Here is a 15,860-nt window from a genome sequence, read left to right on the forward strand (position 1 = left end):
CTTCTGCCAGTACCTTTATTACTCTATGATGCAGTTCATCTGGCCCTGGAGATCTGAACTCATTCAAAGTAATTCGGTGTTCCTTCACCATATGCTTATCAATCTCAAGCTGCAATCTTGCCCCTTCAGCCTGTACTTCACCTTTGCCAGGGGGGTTATAGACCCTCTTTTGGGAGAAGACTGAGCCAAAGTAGGAATTGAGCACCTCTGCCTTTTCTTTATCATTTGTTATCATTTTGCTATCCTTATTTAATAGCTGAACCACCATTTCTTTTCTCTGCCTTTTACTATGCACGTAGCTGAAGAAAGCCTTTTTGTGGCTTTTAGCATCCCTCACTAACCTCAGCTCGTTCTCAGCTTTAGCCTTCCTGACGCCATCCCTGCAATTCTGTGCTACCTGCCTGTACTCTTCTTTTGTTGCTTGGCCTTCTTTCCACTTCCTATATGTGTCCTTTTTTGTTTTCAGGTCATCTCTAAGCTTTTTGTGAAGCCACATTGGTTTCTTCTGTTGTCTTCCACCTTTTCTTCTTGTTGGAATTGTTTGTGATTGTGCCTTGAGATGATTGTGCCTTTTTTGAAAGCTCCCACCCATCTTGGACTCCTTTTCTCGTTTGAGTCGCTTGCATGGGACCTTACTGATCATTGTTCTGAGTTTATTAAAATCAGCTTTCCTAAAATCCAGGGTACGCGCTTGACTACACTTGGCTTTTGCTTCCCTTAGAACCAAGAACTCAAGCGCAACATGGTTGCTTTCCCCCAGAGTTCCTGTAACTGCTACTCTATCCACTAAGTCATCTCTGTTGGTTAGGATCAAGTCAAGGACAGCCGATCCTCTAGTTCCTTCCTCTACTTTCTGTAGGAGGAAGTTATCCGCCACACAAGTCAGGAATTTCCTGGAGGGGCCATGTTTTGCAAAATTTGTCTCCCAACAAATATCGGGGAAATTGAAGTCCCCCATTACTACTACATCATGCTTCCCTAAAACATTGGATATTTGCTTTTCAAAAGTTTCATCCTCGTCTTCTCCTTGATTGGGTGGCCGGTAGTAGACTCCAACCACCAGGTTCCTTTTATTCTTTGCTCCATTTATTTTTATCCAGATGCTCTTGATGGGGCTACCAAGCCTGTATTTCTGTATATACCTCCTGTATTTCTGTGCAGAGATATGTATTTTTCATATACAGTGCAACCCCACCTCCCTTTCTGTTCCTCCTATTCTTTTTGAACAAGTTATATCCTTCAATTGCTGTATTCCAGTCATGAGAGTCATCCCACCAAGTCTCAGTTATTCCTATCAAGTCATAATTTCCCTCCTGTATTAAGAGTTCAAGTTCGTTCTGTTTGTTTCCCATACTCTGGGCATTAGTATATAGACATCAAAGACCACGTGCTTCATAGTCTGGCTTTCTTCCTACATGTGTCTGAAGACTATTATTGGGTGCTATTAGAGCTGTTCTCTCCGTTGCGGTGCATGAGCCTTCGTCCATTGTTATCCCCAACTTTATATCTCCCTTCCCTGTAGGATTCAGTTTAAAGCCCTCCTGATAAAGTTCTTCATGCTGTGGCCAAACACATTCTTCTCAGCCTTTGTGAGGCGCAACCCATCCCTTGCCAACAGCCCATCTTCCAGGAAGTATAGCCCGTGGTCCCAGAATCCAAATCTGTCTCATCGGCACCACCTTTGTAGCCAGTTATTCACCTGAAGTATTTTTCTTTCCCTTTCTAGCCCTCTTCTAACTACTGGAAGGGTGGATGAGAAAACTATCTGGGCCCCAAAGTTCTTGAGTTTCCTTCCCAAAGCTTCAAGTCTGACGTGATTTCTTCGTAGCTCCGCTCAGCGGTATCATTTGTTCCCACATGAATGAGAAGAAAGGGATACCTGCCAGTGGGCTTTATGAGTGCAGGCAACCTTTCAGTCACATCTCTAATCCGTCCTCCCGGGAGACAACATACCTGGTGAGTCCATGGGTCTTCGCGACATACTTGGGTCTCGATCCCGCACAGCAAGGAGTCTCTCACTACTACTACTCTTCTCTTCTTGTTGTTGTAAGCCTGGGCTTCATCGCCTCTGCTTGACTGACCTTCAGCCTCTTGCTCGATCATCTGCATTCTGCTTAATACAATCCACTCGTAATTTAGCTAAGACTCACGATTATTTGGCAACTTTTCTAATGGTCCTTAAATCATTATAAATTCATTATTTTAAAAAATCTTCTGGAGGACAGACCAGTTAGTGTCTCTCTTTAAAATGTCAAGTGATGTAGGAGATGACAGTAGCATAGTAACCCACCTCGCAGGGTTGTGAGAATAAAATGGAGGAGAACCATGAATGCCACCTGGCATTCCTTGGAAGAGAGGTAGGACATGACTGTAATACTGATGTCGTTGCTGCTACTGATCACCAAAATGTGTATCGAAGCAAGTTGCCATGGCCAAAATGCGAGCTAGAAGCACGGAAGATTATCTACATATTTCCATTTCTGTCCACAGGAAGACTATGATCGCCTGAGGCCGTTGTCCTACCCCATGACCGACGTCTTCCTCATCTGCTTCTCTGTGGTAAATCCAGCTTCCTTTCAGAATGTGAAGGAGGAGTGGGTACCAGAACTAAAGGAACACGCACCAAATGTGCCCTATTTGTTAGTTGGAACCCAGGTAGGTCTGAGTGGCATGTGTTTTATGTAAAAGAATGAGAAAAATACCCTTAGGGCGCAATCCTATGCAGATAGGCGGGTGCCTCCGAACTCCGAATTGGACCACCTATCCAATGCAGGGCAGGAGAAGCACGGAGGGGATCGTTCCCTCCACGTTCCTCCTGCCCTGCATTTTCAGCTAGACAGCCGATTGTGGCTGTCTAGCCTTGGGCAGCGGAGCAGGGGAGGAGGCTGCTGGATGACACATTGGATGTGTCGTACAGGGATTTCTGCCTTCCCTGCCCTGGAACGTAGTCCAGGAACACCCCATTTTGGCTGCTCTGTGCTCCTCTTGCGAGCGCAGAGCACGGGGCTTTTCTGTGCTGCCCGCGAGGCAGCGCGGAAATGGGGGCAGGTCGGGACTCCAGGAACCGACCTCAGAGCGTGGGCTCTAAGGTCAGTTCCCGGAAAACCAGATATCCTATGGCCATCTAGCCCCTGACTAGTGGCCATAGGATTGCTCCCTCCATGTTTTGCTGTTTTTAAATTGTACGGCTGTATTTAAACGTTTGCTATGGTCCATGGGGTCACAAAGAGTCGGACACGACTTAACAAGTGGACAACAACAATTTAAATGTTAACAATAAATAATACGTAAATAACCTTTTCCTATATCCAGGCGAAACTCCCTGTCTTTGCCGTTAGAGCTCTCCATGGCCTCACTGTGCTCTTCCTTTCTTCCCTTAATCCTTGTTATTTCCCTTCCCATGACCTTTGCTGCTCCAACTGGACCACCCTTGGCTACCAAAAACATCTCCTACCTTCTTAACTGGCCCATCCTCCCTTACTGTCCTTTATGCCTGGAAATCCTTCCCAGAACGCTTGCGTGGTGCCATCTCTGCCTATTCTTCCTCAAAACTGATTGCTTTTCTCAAGACTGATTATCTTCCTCAAAACTGATTATCTAGACCCATTTCAGTCTGGGGTTCGTTCTGGTTACAGGACTGAATCAGCCTTGGTCGCCCTGAAGGATGACCTTCATCAAGAGAGGGATGGGGGAGTGCAACCCTGTTAATTCTGCTTGATCTCTCATTGGCTTTTGATACCATTGACCATGATATCCTCCTGGATCCACTCCGTGGGATGGGTATTGGAGGCACTGTGCTACAGTGGTTCCGGACCTACCTACGGGGCCGATTTCAGAGAGTAACATTGGGTGACTATTCCTCGGCCCCTTGGCAATTGAGCTATGGAGTGCCGCAGGGTACCATCCTGTCCCCAGTGTTGTTTGACATCTATATGAAGCCGCTGGGAGCGGTCATTAGGGAATTTGGAGCTAAATGCCATCAGTATGCTGATGACATGCAGCTCTATCTCTCTGTGACATCTGAATCAGGAGAGGCTGTGCAAGTCCTGAATCAGTGCCTAGACTCAGTGATGGGCTGGATGAGGGCCAATAAACTGAAGCTGAATCCTGGCAAGACAGAATCCCTGTGGGTGAGTGGTTCCCGGGTCCAGGAGATACGCTAATTGCCTGTTCTGGATGGGGTTGCACTCCCTCTGAAAGATCGGGTCCATAGTCTGGGGGTACTCCTAGATCCACCATTGTTGCTGGAGGCCCAAGTGGTTGCGGCAGCTCAGAGTGCCTTTTACCGGCTTCGGCTGGTTCGCCAGCTACGGCCTCTCCTGGACAGGGATAGCTTGACCACAGTGGTACAGGCATTAGTAACCTCAAGACTGGATTACTGCAATGCGCTCTATGTGGGGCTGCCCTTAAGGCTGGTCTGGAAGTTGGAGCTAGTGCAGAATGCAGCAGCTCGGCTGTTGTTGGGAGCTGCCCCTTTTCAGCATGTAACTCCTTTGCTGAGGGAACTGCACTGGCTGCCTATTTGCTACCGGGCCAGGTTTAAGGTATTAGTACTAGTGTACAAAGCCCTAACCAACTTGGGACCAGGATACCTGAGAGAGCGCCTCCTTCCCTACCAACCTGCCCAGTCACTGAGGTCATCAAAGGGCATGTTCCTGGTGGTTCCACATGGACCTATGGCCCGGTTGGAGTCCACCAGGAGAAGAGCCTTCAGTGTGGTGGCCCCCTTCCTGTAGAATTCCCTGCCTTTAGAGGTCAGGCAGGCGCCAACATGGTGTTCTTTCCGGCGCCTCCTGAAGACGTTCTTTCAAGAGGCCTTCCTTGCATGACCAGCCATGGTTGTTGAATTCCACTTCGTTGGGATTTGTCTTTTTAAAAATGTTTTAACTTTTTTAACTCTTTTAACCACTGTTTTATTCTTTCATGTTGTTCACCGCTCCAAAATCTTCTGATGAGGAGCAGTATATAAATATTGTAAATAAATAAATAAAAAGCCGCCATCCACAACTGAAATGAAGCCAAAGTACATTTAAGTGTATTTGTTTACATCCATCATTTATTATCGCTTCCTTTCTTTTCCTTCCTTCCTTCCTTCCTTCCTTCTTGTGCAATTTTCAAATGTATGCATGCTGTTGAGCGCATTTTTTGATCTGGAAACTGCATTGCAAGTTTGGAAATATACGGACTTCAACCACACAGATTGCATCCCAGTCCATTTTCGGTTCGGAAGGTGCAAACTAGGGATGTACGAAAGTCACTTACCTTTTCGCAGCTTGGATTTGCGGTGGGGGGGAGGCGCTCCGTCCCTCCCCCCGGAATCCTCCCTGGGCCGGCTCCACTCCGTGACGGCTCCATGGAGCCACTGGCCAGGGCTGTCCGCAGCCGGAGTTCTGGCCGTGGACGGGCTGCTGCGGACGCAAATGGCAGCCGCCATAGCGGCTGCCATTTGCATCCTGCAAAGCTGCCATGATAGGCTACGTAAGTATCTACGTAGCCTATCACGGCAAGCCAAAAAAACCCAAAACAGCATACGCAAATGGCAGCGGCTATGGCGGCCGCCATTTGCTTTCCCTATTTTTCCCCGTTTTAGCCTACGTAAATATTTACGTAGGCTATTACGGCGGGAAAAAAAGAACGCAAATAGTGCCCACTGCGCTATTTGCGTTCCCCTTTTTTTCACTGTAATAGCCTACATAAATATTTACATAGGCTAAAACGGCTAAAAATAGGGGACGCAAATGGCGGCCGCCATAGCCACCGCCATTTGCGTACGCCCGTGTTTTGTTTTGTTTTTGGCTTTCCGTGATAGGCTACGTAAATACTTATGTAGCCTATCACGGCCTCCGCAGGGACGCAAAAGGCGTCCCTGCATTAGCCGTGATAGGCTAAATAAGTATTTACATAGCCTATCACGGCTATGATAAAGAAGTGAATGGCGGCTGCAGGGCGGCTGCCATTCGCAAGTCAGCGCAGACGGCAGCAGGTAAGTGCTCCATTTCGCGCGCCTTTTGTGGGTTGGGGGGGCGAGGGCTTCGTTCCACCACGGATTTCGGGGGGCCGAATGCACTGGCATTCAGCCTCACCAAGATCCATGGTGGAATTCTCTGACATCCCTAGTGCAAACTGAGTAAATCCTACTCAAAACCAAACTGAAACGAATTTCTCATTCACCCCTCGCCCAGGCCCTCCCCTTCTTCGTTGCTTTTCTATCAGCCTTGCTCACATCCTCCCCCCTCCACATCATTCCAGTCTGGTTCCTCCCCCCTCTTGGATCTTCCCCGCTCCCTCTTTGACCCAGCCCCCTCAACGCTTGCTCTCTCCAAGCCCATAGGCTTCCCTTGCTGTATGTTTCTGGTTTGCAACAAAAACAAACAGGGAATGTGTCAAGGATAATCCCATTTTATGGCCGGAGGGGGAGAAACGGGACAACTGGAGTCCCCGTGTGACCGGCGCCCTTAGTTGTAAACCATGCCTGGAGAAGCTGTCCCAGTGTGGAGGCCAAAGCTGCATCACCAGCCATGTTTTTTCCGGAGCTGTGTCCTTTGTGTATGCCCAGTTCCCGTCTCCAGGATGAATCTTAAGAGTCCTTTTGAAATGTAGAATGAAAGCGAAGCGCTATGTTTTGATGTGCTCTGCTTATGAACACTGGTTGTGTCGCCCATGAAAGATAAAGTGGCAGTTGTTGGATCCAAGCAGATGAATTAAGCATGCGTGCGTATCACATGCTGCAGTGGGAGGGAAAGAAGATCCTAGCGCTCATCCATCACTTTCCTGATGCAAAAATCTAGTAATTCCTACCACTGTTTGGGTGGGCAGAATGGACTTTGTTAGCTATTTCCAAGCCCCCTATTCCACATATGTTGGTTTCCTCCATCCCCATCTGCAAGACGGGCAAGGAAGATTCCTGGGACCAGTACAGACTGTGCCGTCTGTGCTGCTAGCTTCCCAGATGGAATGTGGGCTTGCCTCCGGAAAAGGAGGACGTACCTCCTCCTGGGACATTCTGTGTGTGTGTGCAGATATACCCTTGGACATATGCCAAACCTTCTTAATCAAACGTTTGTGGACTGATTGCTTTAAATGGGTTTATTATTGCAAGTCTAGACTATATTTCTTATTTCCCATGGTGAAAGGATAATTGTGAAACTGCTTTGGGATTCAGGGCAGATTTACCACAATGATGGGGAAAAGATGCATTTCCGAAATGCAGCTTTGCCGCAGTGGTCACACAGGAAACTTTGTAGGGGACAAATCACTGATGGGAGGAGGGGTGCGTCTTCTACCTGCCTAATCTCGCCTGCAAACACCTCCTCCAGGCCTTTTCCTGCCCAGAAAAGGAAATATTTCTTATTTGGAGCCAGGTGGGGTAAAAAATAAAACAAGGGGGGGGAAATAGCGGGGAAGGATTAAGCACTCCCAGTGTCCCCCACCAGTTCTTCCCTGCAAATGCATAGGGTTCCCAGGGGGTCGCCCATCCAGGCACTGATGATGCCTGGACCTGCTTCTTAGACCATGCCCTGGGAACATGTCATGGGATAAGAAATCCCATATTTGCCTTGTAACATCTAGGTCCGCCCACAGAACGGTATATTCTGCATTCAGTTCCATTCAGAACACAGCATGACTCATGCCAGTAAATGAAAATCCAGTGATCAGATCTCACCAATATAACTAGCAGATTATAGCCTGGTTCACGACTGCTGCAGCCCACCATGGCTTATTTAAGCCACAGTCGATTGTGGCACATGCCGGTGGCCATTGTGAATATTCAACCATCCACTGCAGCTTGAATATTCACAACAGCTTCTGGCACCCACTGCAACCAACCCACCATGGCTCAGATGAGCCGTATTGGGCTGTGGTGATTATGCAAACTGGCCCATTGGGTGGAGTCCAACCTACATTAGTTGCACTTAAGTCCCACTGAATTCAGCATGAAACAGGAATGGCTAACTTAAATCCCACTGATTTTAATGGGACCGAAATATGACTTTCTTGAATTGGATGGATCCAACTATGTTTTCAAAAGTCTGCAATGTGGATTTTAATTTGAAATGTGCATAAGAATGTTTGCACATTATTGTGACTTTCCTAACAGATTGATCTTCGTGATGACCCTAAAACTTTAGCAAGGCTGAATGACATGAAAGACAAACCGGTATCTATGGAGCAGGGACAGAAGTTAGCAAAAGAGGTAAGCTATACTGTTGTGTACTGTAATGTCCCTTTCCTTCCCCCTTTCCTTTTTGCTCTCTGTAAAAAATTTTATACCAGCCTATAATATTTTATTTCTTCTTACTGAATAATATTTATCTTACCTGTCCATCCAAAGTGATCTGCAAAGTGGCTTAACATCAATATAAAAACTAAACGACTAAAAGCATAATCAAACAGCAACACAATCACAGCGCCAAGAGCAATAAAACAGAGCTGAATAAAGATGTGAAAACAGCTGGTTGCTTGCTATCCCAAATGTCATCTAAAGTAGCGGAGCCTTAATCCAATTAGTGAGGGAGCCAGGCAAGCATCTCGTGGAAGGAATTTCCACCATCAAGGTGCTACCACTGAGAAGGCCCTGTAATTGCACAAATGCAGTGTAATAGTGTGTGTATATCTGAATGCACTAAATAAAAGCATCAACCATAGTAATGTGCCAGAAATTTGCATTCCATTCTATTGCTTTGAGGTGTATCAGAAGCAACTTCCCTATAGAATTGTACGAAAGAGTGTGTCATATATACTACATCAGGGATGGGCAGATGTCAGGCTTGCAGGATCCACTTTGTTCTTTTTACTAGAACCTCGAGATCCACCTAGTGCAAAAGACACATATTTAGAATTAAAGAATTCTGAGCCAGGGATTTGATTTGAGTACCAGAGCTGAACACAGCTCACAGTCCTTCCACACAAAAATCGATTACTGTTTTCCTCCCCCGCCCTCCAGCTTTCTTCATTTCGAAAGTATAATTTAAGGCAGGGGAGATTGTCTCATTGCTATTGTTAAACAAGTCAGGAATCCTTTGGGATCTACTGCAGATCACCAGAGATCTACCAGTAGATCCTGGTCTATCTTCTGCCCACCCCTATTCTGCTTCTACCAAGCTCTTGCAGATGGTTTCCCTTCATCAATCAACTGATAGATGTCCCATCACCCAATTTAGTGTAATTTGTCACGTGGAGCCAACTGGAAACCAGGAAAACATTTGCGCCTATTTCAGAAACAAGGCAAGAATGAATTGGACATGTGCTACTCATCAGCTCCATTTGTAATACTTCATCTGTGCATTCCTTCACACCTCAGTGCCACCTTTACTCTCCTTAAGTCTTCCATGCACACTAAGTGATCCCACCTCTTGCACACCTCATGGAAATTTTAATACTGTACTTCTCTTCCATTTCCACGTACATCACAGTTCTCATTCACAGGGACTGCACCTTCTTGTGTGCTTAGCTGCCATCCTTTCACTTTACCAGTCTCGTAGCGGTACCTTTTGCTTTTTGGAAGAAGGGCGGGATACAAATGTGATGCAGAATGCTTCTTAAAACCTGTAATCATCATCTCTGTAGTAGCTTACAAGTGTTTCACATTCTCAACAAATGTTAGAAGTTACAGCACTAAAGAATGTGAGGGTGACTTGGGATACAGGGTGCCAGGAGGAAAGAAAAATAAGAACAGGGCACAAAATGAACCAAAGAAATATTGGGAGCATAATTTAAACAGGAATTGCAGTAGATTTTAATCCTTCTGGGCAAGCATAGCCTCCATAGTAGAAATCAACTTTCCCCAGCCTAGCACCCTTCAGGTCTGTAACTCCCATAATTCCCAATCTGCATGGCCAGTACTGGATGGGAATTATGGGAGTTGCAGTCCAACATATCTTGATGGTGCCAGGTTGGGGGAGGTTGATATAAATGATAAATCTACGTGCCAGTGCTGAATCCTGGGTCAGATGTGAGTCTTTTTCCTCTCAAAGTATTTTTTAAAGTGCTGCATGCATATATGTTTGTTTCATTTCAACATTCATAAACAACTTTTTTTTTAAAGAAAAGGACAATCAGTTTTAAAGACTTGCATCTGAGGATTAGAAGTGGGCTCATTACCATCACTAACCACTCAGTGCTGTATTCAGCCAGATTCTGATGTAAGCTTGCAGAACTTGACCGGGGAGAGTAAATTGTTTGCTTAATTGGATCACAGATTCCAGGCTTGATCCTGCTGCTCAAATAGTGTTACGTACATACTTTGCTCTTGAGAGAGTGTGTGTTTTCCAAATCAACAAAATATCACATGGGGCAATGCCACTTACATTTCTTCAGAGGACAACCTTTTCACAGGAAGCAGGAGTGTTCTTTTATGTGGAGGTTGCTGTATTCACTGATGTATTTCGAGGTCACTCTTATTAGTGTTAAGCACAGCATAGTTTTAGTAGTTAATGAAGCCATTTTGCTAATGAATAAAACGTATTGAATACCACTAACTAGGGCGTCCATTTAATACTTTTTTAATAATTAGAAAATAACTCAATGGAATGGAAGACAATAAAACCAAGTGAGTCATAGTTAATTAAAATGTTTGGCCGTCCCTTTAGGGCATCCACAATTAATACTATTTAAACTATCAAAGGAGGTGATGCTGGGTACTTTTGTTCATGCCTGGGATAGACAACTTGTAGGCCAAAATATCTGGAGGACCACAGCTCCCATCATCACTTACCATTAGCTATGCTGATTAAGGCTGATGGGAGCTGATGGCCAAAACATCTGGAGGGCCACAAGTTGCCCACCCTTGGTTCATAAACTTGGGAGTTTAATCCAGCCTTCCCCACCCTGCTCCCAATAATGGGAATTGTAGTCCAAGACATCTGAGGGTTCCAGGTTGGGGTCAACAAAATTGCCCATCTGATTTCTTTCGCCTTCCTGAAATGCCTAACAACCACACTGCCAGTAGTAAAACAAACAAAAACTCCACTGCGTGTAATGTGTTTCCTTCAGAAACTGAACCAAATGAAAGAATCATAAATCTGTCACAAAAAGACAAAGTGAAGGAGTTAATTCTTTTCCTGGAGGGTCAGAGCTAGAATGTTTTTCCACAGGGCAAAGACAAAACACAAACAAACCTTGATGTTTGCTATAAAAACAACAACCCCATGAGTTCACAAATAGAGTTTGGGAGGAAGGTCTGTGTTGCTATTAAACACATTTGTTTTCTTGACAGATAGGAGCCTACTGCTACGTGGAGTGCTCGGCTTTAACCCAGAAAGGACTGAAGACTGTTTTTGATGAAGCTATTATAGCCATTTTAACTCCAAAGAAACACACAGTGAAAAAAAGAATAGGCTCAAGGTGCATTAATTGCTGCTTGATCACGTGAGACGCATGGCCATGCGTACTGTGAATCTTTAGATACCGAGCAAATATACACTTAAAAACAACATCGCCCTATTAATAGATCATAGATCAATTGGGAAGCCGATTTAAGGGATTGCCATTTGGTGAAATCCAGCGGGGGAGGGAGGACATCCCAAATGTGTGACGGAGCAGGCGCCATCTGTTACAAATACTTTATTCAGACTGGAAGGAAAGAACAATCTCTCAGGGGTAACACGATTTAGGACAAGCGATAGCTGCATCGTCACATTGCCTCAGCACTCAAGCCATGCTGTGAGGGGAGGAGCAAAGCCCGACGCCGCTTTGAAGAGGCTGGGATGGCCTTTTGCTTCGACCCTAGTCTCTGCTGTGCAGTCTTTACGGAACCAGCACAACAACACAAAACGCCTTCTCTCTTTGCGCCCGTTATCTGCTTTTGTACGTAAGCTGCTTCCTGTTCCAGTATATCCACGATGGTGCGAGGAGGAGGCCGGCCACGTAGCCAAAGGTGGCTCCAAGCGAACAGGAAATAGGCCACACCTGAAAGAAAGGAACGCTGCGTAAGGAGGAGAAGCGGGGGGGCAAGAAAGAAGACGTCGGCCCCCTGATACACTTTTACCAACCCAACATTTCAGCATAATCGAAAGAAGAAACCAAAACGTGGTACAGGATCCGTTGCAGGGCTTGACATGCTTCCTCGGAGAATGGCAAAAGTGTTAACAGCCATCATGCATTTCTTACGAACACTAAACATTGTACAGTCTTTAAACGCGTGTGCATTCAAGTGTAACTAGGCTTCTGGCTCTTGCTTGCGAATGCCCAGAACCAGGCGAGAAGTTTGTGGAGCACTTAACGTGCCAGTTTTGTGGCCAGAGCAGTTGGGGCGCTCTTCAACTGCAATTAATTTGTGTGTTTTTTTTATCATGGATGGTTAAAATGGTCTATATGGCTTCCCCCTTCATCACAGGATACTTTCACCGCCGAATAGCTGTGACAGAATGTTTGACAGTGAAGCACAATTGAATGAAACAGAGTAAAGGAGTCCGTAGGCTACAAGAAGGACAAGGTTTGCTTGATGGCACATTGCTAACAGTTGGGAGAGGCATCACATAACCTCCCCCCTCAGCTGGCAGCATCAAGGATGTCTGTCTGGGTGGCTGCGCTCTGCCATCCTAGTGAGGGTTCTGGATCCAAGTATTGGGTTGGATCCAGAACCTGCCTCCTGTGACGGAAGGGCTCCTTTTGTCCATGAGAGGCTTCCAATCCAGGAAGGATCAGTGGAGAAGATGGCAATCTTTGTAAATTCCCCCCCACCCTTCGGCAGGCAGTCCCCCATGCATCCCCAAATCTGCTCTGGAACAGTGAGGGAGGTGGAATTAGCGAAGATCGCCTCTCCCTCCACCTTTTCCCACTTGCAGAAGTGTTCTGAGCAGAACTCCACTCAGGGAACACTCCTGCCAGCAGGAAAAAAAAAAAAAAAAGCTGGATCCCACCCATGGTATACCTGATTATAATAATATACCTGATTATCTCTTGGGTTTTCTGCCCACCCCTAAGTGCTGCTCTCCCATGAAAAGGCTGGCAGTGCCTGAAAGAGAAGTCCTGTCTGGGCGTTCAGCCTAAACAGGGAATTCCAACTTGTGTAATGAGTGTGGGGCTGTATGCACCGTCCTCGCCCCCTCCGCTCGGTCTGAAGGGGGCTTCGATGTGCATTTGGCTGAACACAAGTGTCCCTGCAGTCAGGAGCCCTAGTAGTGCAGGGCTCCCAATCATGGAGGCCTCTAAGTGCACTCAGTGCAGGACGGTTGGGGTGGAGCAGATGGGTGGCTCCCTGGGGGCAGCATGTGTGGCCTCATGCCCCCTACCCACAATTGAATTTGCTGTTCAGCCGTAACACCTGAACAGGGCTATGATGAATGTGGCCCACTGACCAAAGTTAAGCGGGTAGTGAAAAGGGAAAGCAGGTTCAAGGAGACTGGAAGCACAAGCCACACCCACCCACACCCATTGGCTGAATTCAAGTCTTGGAAATAGAACCCAAGAACCGTCTGTTCTAATCCCAGCACTCTGCCTCCAACAGTATGCAGCCAGATGCCACTGGGGAGCGCAGGAGCAGAGCAAGGTAAAGATTGCCCACCTTTTTACTCCAGTCCCTATTGCCCGTTTCAAGAAATCTTGGTTGATTGATCAATTACATCTGCAAACATACATCTGGATAAAAGGCAGGGGTTCCTTTGTTTTCAGATGATGTATGTCACAGCAGGCAGACCTTAGAAGAGGAATTCCCTCTAGAGTGGCAGACAAGGAGAAATCCTTTTACAGTGGTGTCTGCTGTTTACAGCCTTTATAACAGCTTTCCCCAACCTAGTGCTCTCCAGATGTGTTGGGCTGCAATTCCCATAATTCCCAGCCAGCATGGCCATCGGCCATCTGGAGTGTACCAGTTGGGGGAAGGCTGCTTAAGAATACATTTAGGTGCAATCCTATGCATGTTTAGACAGAGAAAACTCCTACAATTCCCAGCATGCCCCAGCCAGCTGGAAGTTGTAGGATTTTTTCTGTCTAAACATGTATAGGTTTACACCTTTAAAATGGAATTAAAGCAGGGGCAAATTAAGCAGAGGCACCCCAGCAGCCGCCAGCACCCCAAATCTTGAGGGCACATGGGGCCTCCTGGGAGAGGGGGAATTGCCCACCTCCCTATCCCGATGGCAGAAGCTGTTCTGTCGAGGGGGGGAGTTAATTGGCTACCACCCATAGTAATTTTATGTAGCTCGGTGTGGTAGCCCCTGCCCACTTTTACTGTAAATACTCCCTCCTTCGCTTTTGTTGCACAGCACAGTGATGTCAGACCACTGCAGGGAGGGGTTTGCTGGCACAGCACAGCTCCCCACAACTAAGGAACAAACCAGGCTCCGTGTTCAACTGGAAAAAGGCTGGCTCTCGACAAATATGAATGCTTTCTTGCAAGTTCATATTTGAAGTAATTTAAATAAGTGTTTTAGTTTATGAAGGATATTTCAGATTTGGATTTTACAATAATCCTTAAATGATTAAATCTAAATCTGGATGAACATTTTTTAAAGAACACTCCGTTTGTTAAAGTCAACTAATCGTACTCCAAGGAAGTATGGACTTCCTTAAGATTTAAAGATTTCCATGAATGTAGATAAACAAAATTTGCAGGCACATTAACAGGCATTGACTTTTGACTTACTGCAATGCCCTCACTTATTGCAGCTGTTTGGTTTGTATCTCCAAGCAAAGGGAGTTTAGATTCTTGCTCGTTAAAATTAAAGATGATCAGGATGTTCAGTTCTGTGGCGTAAACCATTTTGCACCAGCACACGGCTCTTGCAAATGCATGGAGTGCCAGATAACCCTGGGTGCGTTGCATGCTGTGGCCTTCCAGGCTTGCAATCATTATGGTGATCATCACTGTGTGTTACAACATAACGGCTTCATGGTGTACACTTTTGATGAACTGATGTGAAATGCTGATAACTACAGTGGTTCAAATGCGGTCCATACTGTTCCATGATATTAAAGCCCTATTCAGACATGTTCAGTGATGGCACCATCTTGCCCCACCTGAGCTGGAATCACGTTTGAACAAGGGGCCTTTGTAGGTAGAGCCCAATGGGTGTAAACCTGATCTGTGCAACTTCTCATCAGATAAGACCTACATGTGCTGTGTTCTATGCACCCAGGTCTCTATTAGAATGTAACCTATAATGCACATACGCAAGGTAGTGCCCGGTTAGCCACCCTAAGAATGTGAGGCAGTCCATGCATAGGGCTTCTGTTATTTGAGAGCCACTATTCTGAGTAAAAGGACAGGGGCCCTTTTCAATACCAATACCACCATCCCGATCTGGGCTTGGATATTTGGGCAAAATGTACAGATCCATGTTCAGCATTTGAATGTAAGCAGAAAAGGGTCACTCCCAGTTCTGAAACGTGGTGGCCCAGATCTAGGGATGTATGACACTCCCCTTACCTGGCTCCGCCGGGTTCCGCTGGGGTGGGGAGGCGCTCCGTCCCTCCCCCCAGAATCCTCGCTGGCCAGCTCCACTCCATGGGGATTCCGCAGAGCTGCCGGCCGACTCTGCCAGCAGCCGGACATCCGGCCACTGGCTAGCAGGGACGCAAATGGCGGCAGCCATAGCCGCCTCCGTTTGCATCCCTGTAGTCAGCCATGATAGGCTACATAAAGACTTTCGTAGCCTATCACGTCTGGCTTAAAAAAAACAAAAAAACACGCACGTACGCAAATGGCGGCAGCTACGGCCGCTGCCATTTGTGTTCCTTATTTTTGGCTGTCTTAGTCTACGTAAATATTTACGTAGACTGAGACGGCCAAAAATAAGGAACGCAAATGACAGCGGCCGTAGCCGTGGCCATTTGCGTACATGTTTTTTTTTTAAGCCAGACGTGATAGGCTACGTAAGTCTTTACGTAGCCTATCACGTCTTGTAAAAAAAAAAAAAAAC

General features: G+C 46.4%; 2 protein-coding genes across 11 annotated transcripts in view; one reads left to right on the forward strand and one right to left on the reverse strand.

Moving 5' to 3' along the window:
* RHOQ (ras homolog family member Q) overlaps positions 1–15,860 on the forward strand; it is a 57,402-nt gene that overhangs the window by 33,632 nt on the left and 7,910 nt on the right. The window contains exons 3-5 of one of the 3 annotated variants that reach the window (XM_084829005.1): positions 2,491–2,655; positions 8,099–8,194; positions 11,216–12,832. In XM_084829005.1, the coding sequence (XP_084685131.1) occupies positions 2,491–2,655; positions 8,099–8,194; positions 11,216–11,371 (417 nt within the window). In that variant the 3' untranslated portion in view covers positions 11,372–12,832. Of the gene's footprint in view, positions 1–2,490; positions 2,656–8,098; positions 8,195–11,215; positions 12,833–15,860 lie in introns of those variants that run through there. The other 2 variants (XM_084829007.1, XM_084829006.1) reach the window with 2 other exon arrangements.
* Positions 11,545–15,860, reverse strand: part of PIGF (phosphatidylinositol glycan anchor biosynthesis class F) — a 37,499-nt gene continuing 33,183 nt past the window's right edge. For 4 of the 8 annotated variants that reach the window (XM_084828998.1, XM_084828999.1, XM_084828997.1 and 1 more), the window contains one exon: positions 11,794–11,907. In XM_084828998.1, the coding sequence (XP_084685124.1) occupies positions 11,794–11,907 (114 nt within the window). Of the gene's footprint in view, positions 11,908–15,860 lie in introns of all 8 variants that reach the window. The other 4 variants (XM_084829000.1, XM_084829002.1, XM_084829001.1 and 1 more) reach the window with 2 other exon arrangements.

The sequence above is a fragment of the Heloderma suspectum genome, chromosome 1 (assembly GCF_057233095.1).
Source record: "Heloderma suspectum isolate Gila_16-S chromosome 1, 16-S_ref, whole genome shotgun sequence".
NCBI classification, from domain to species: Eukaryota; Metazoa; Chordata; class Lepidosauria; order Squamata; family Helodermatidae; genus Heloderma; species Heloderma suspectum.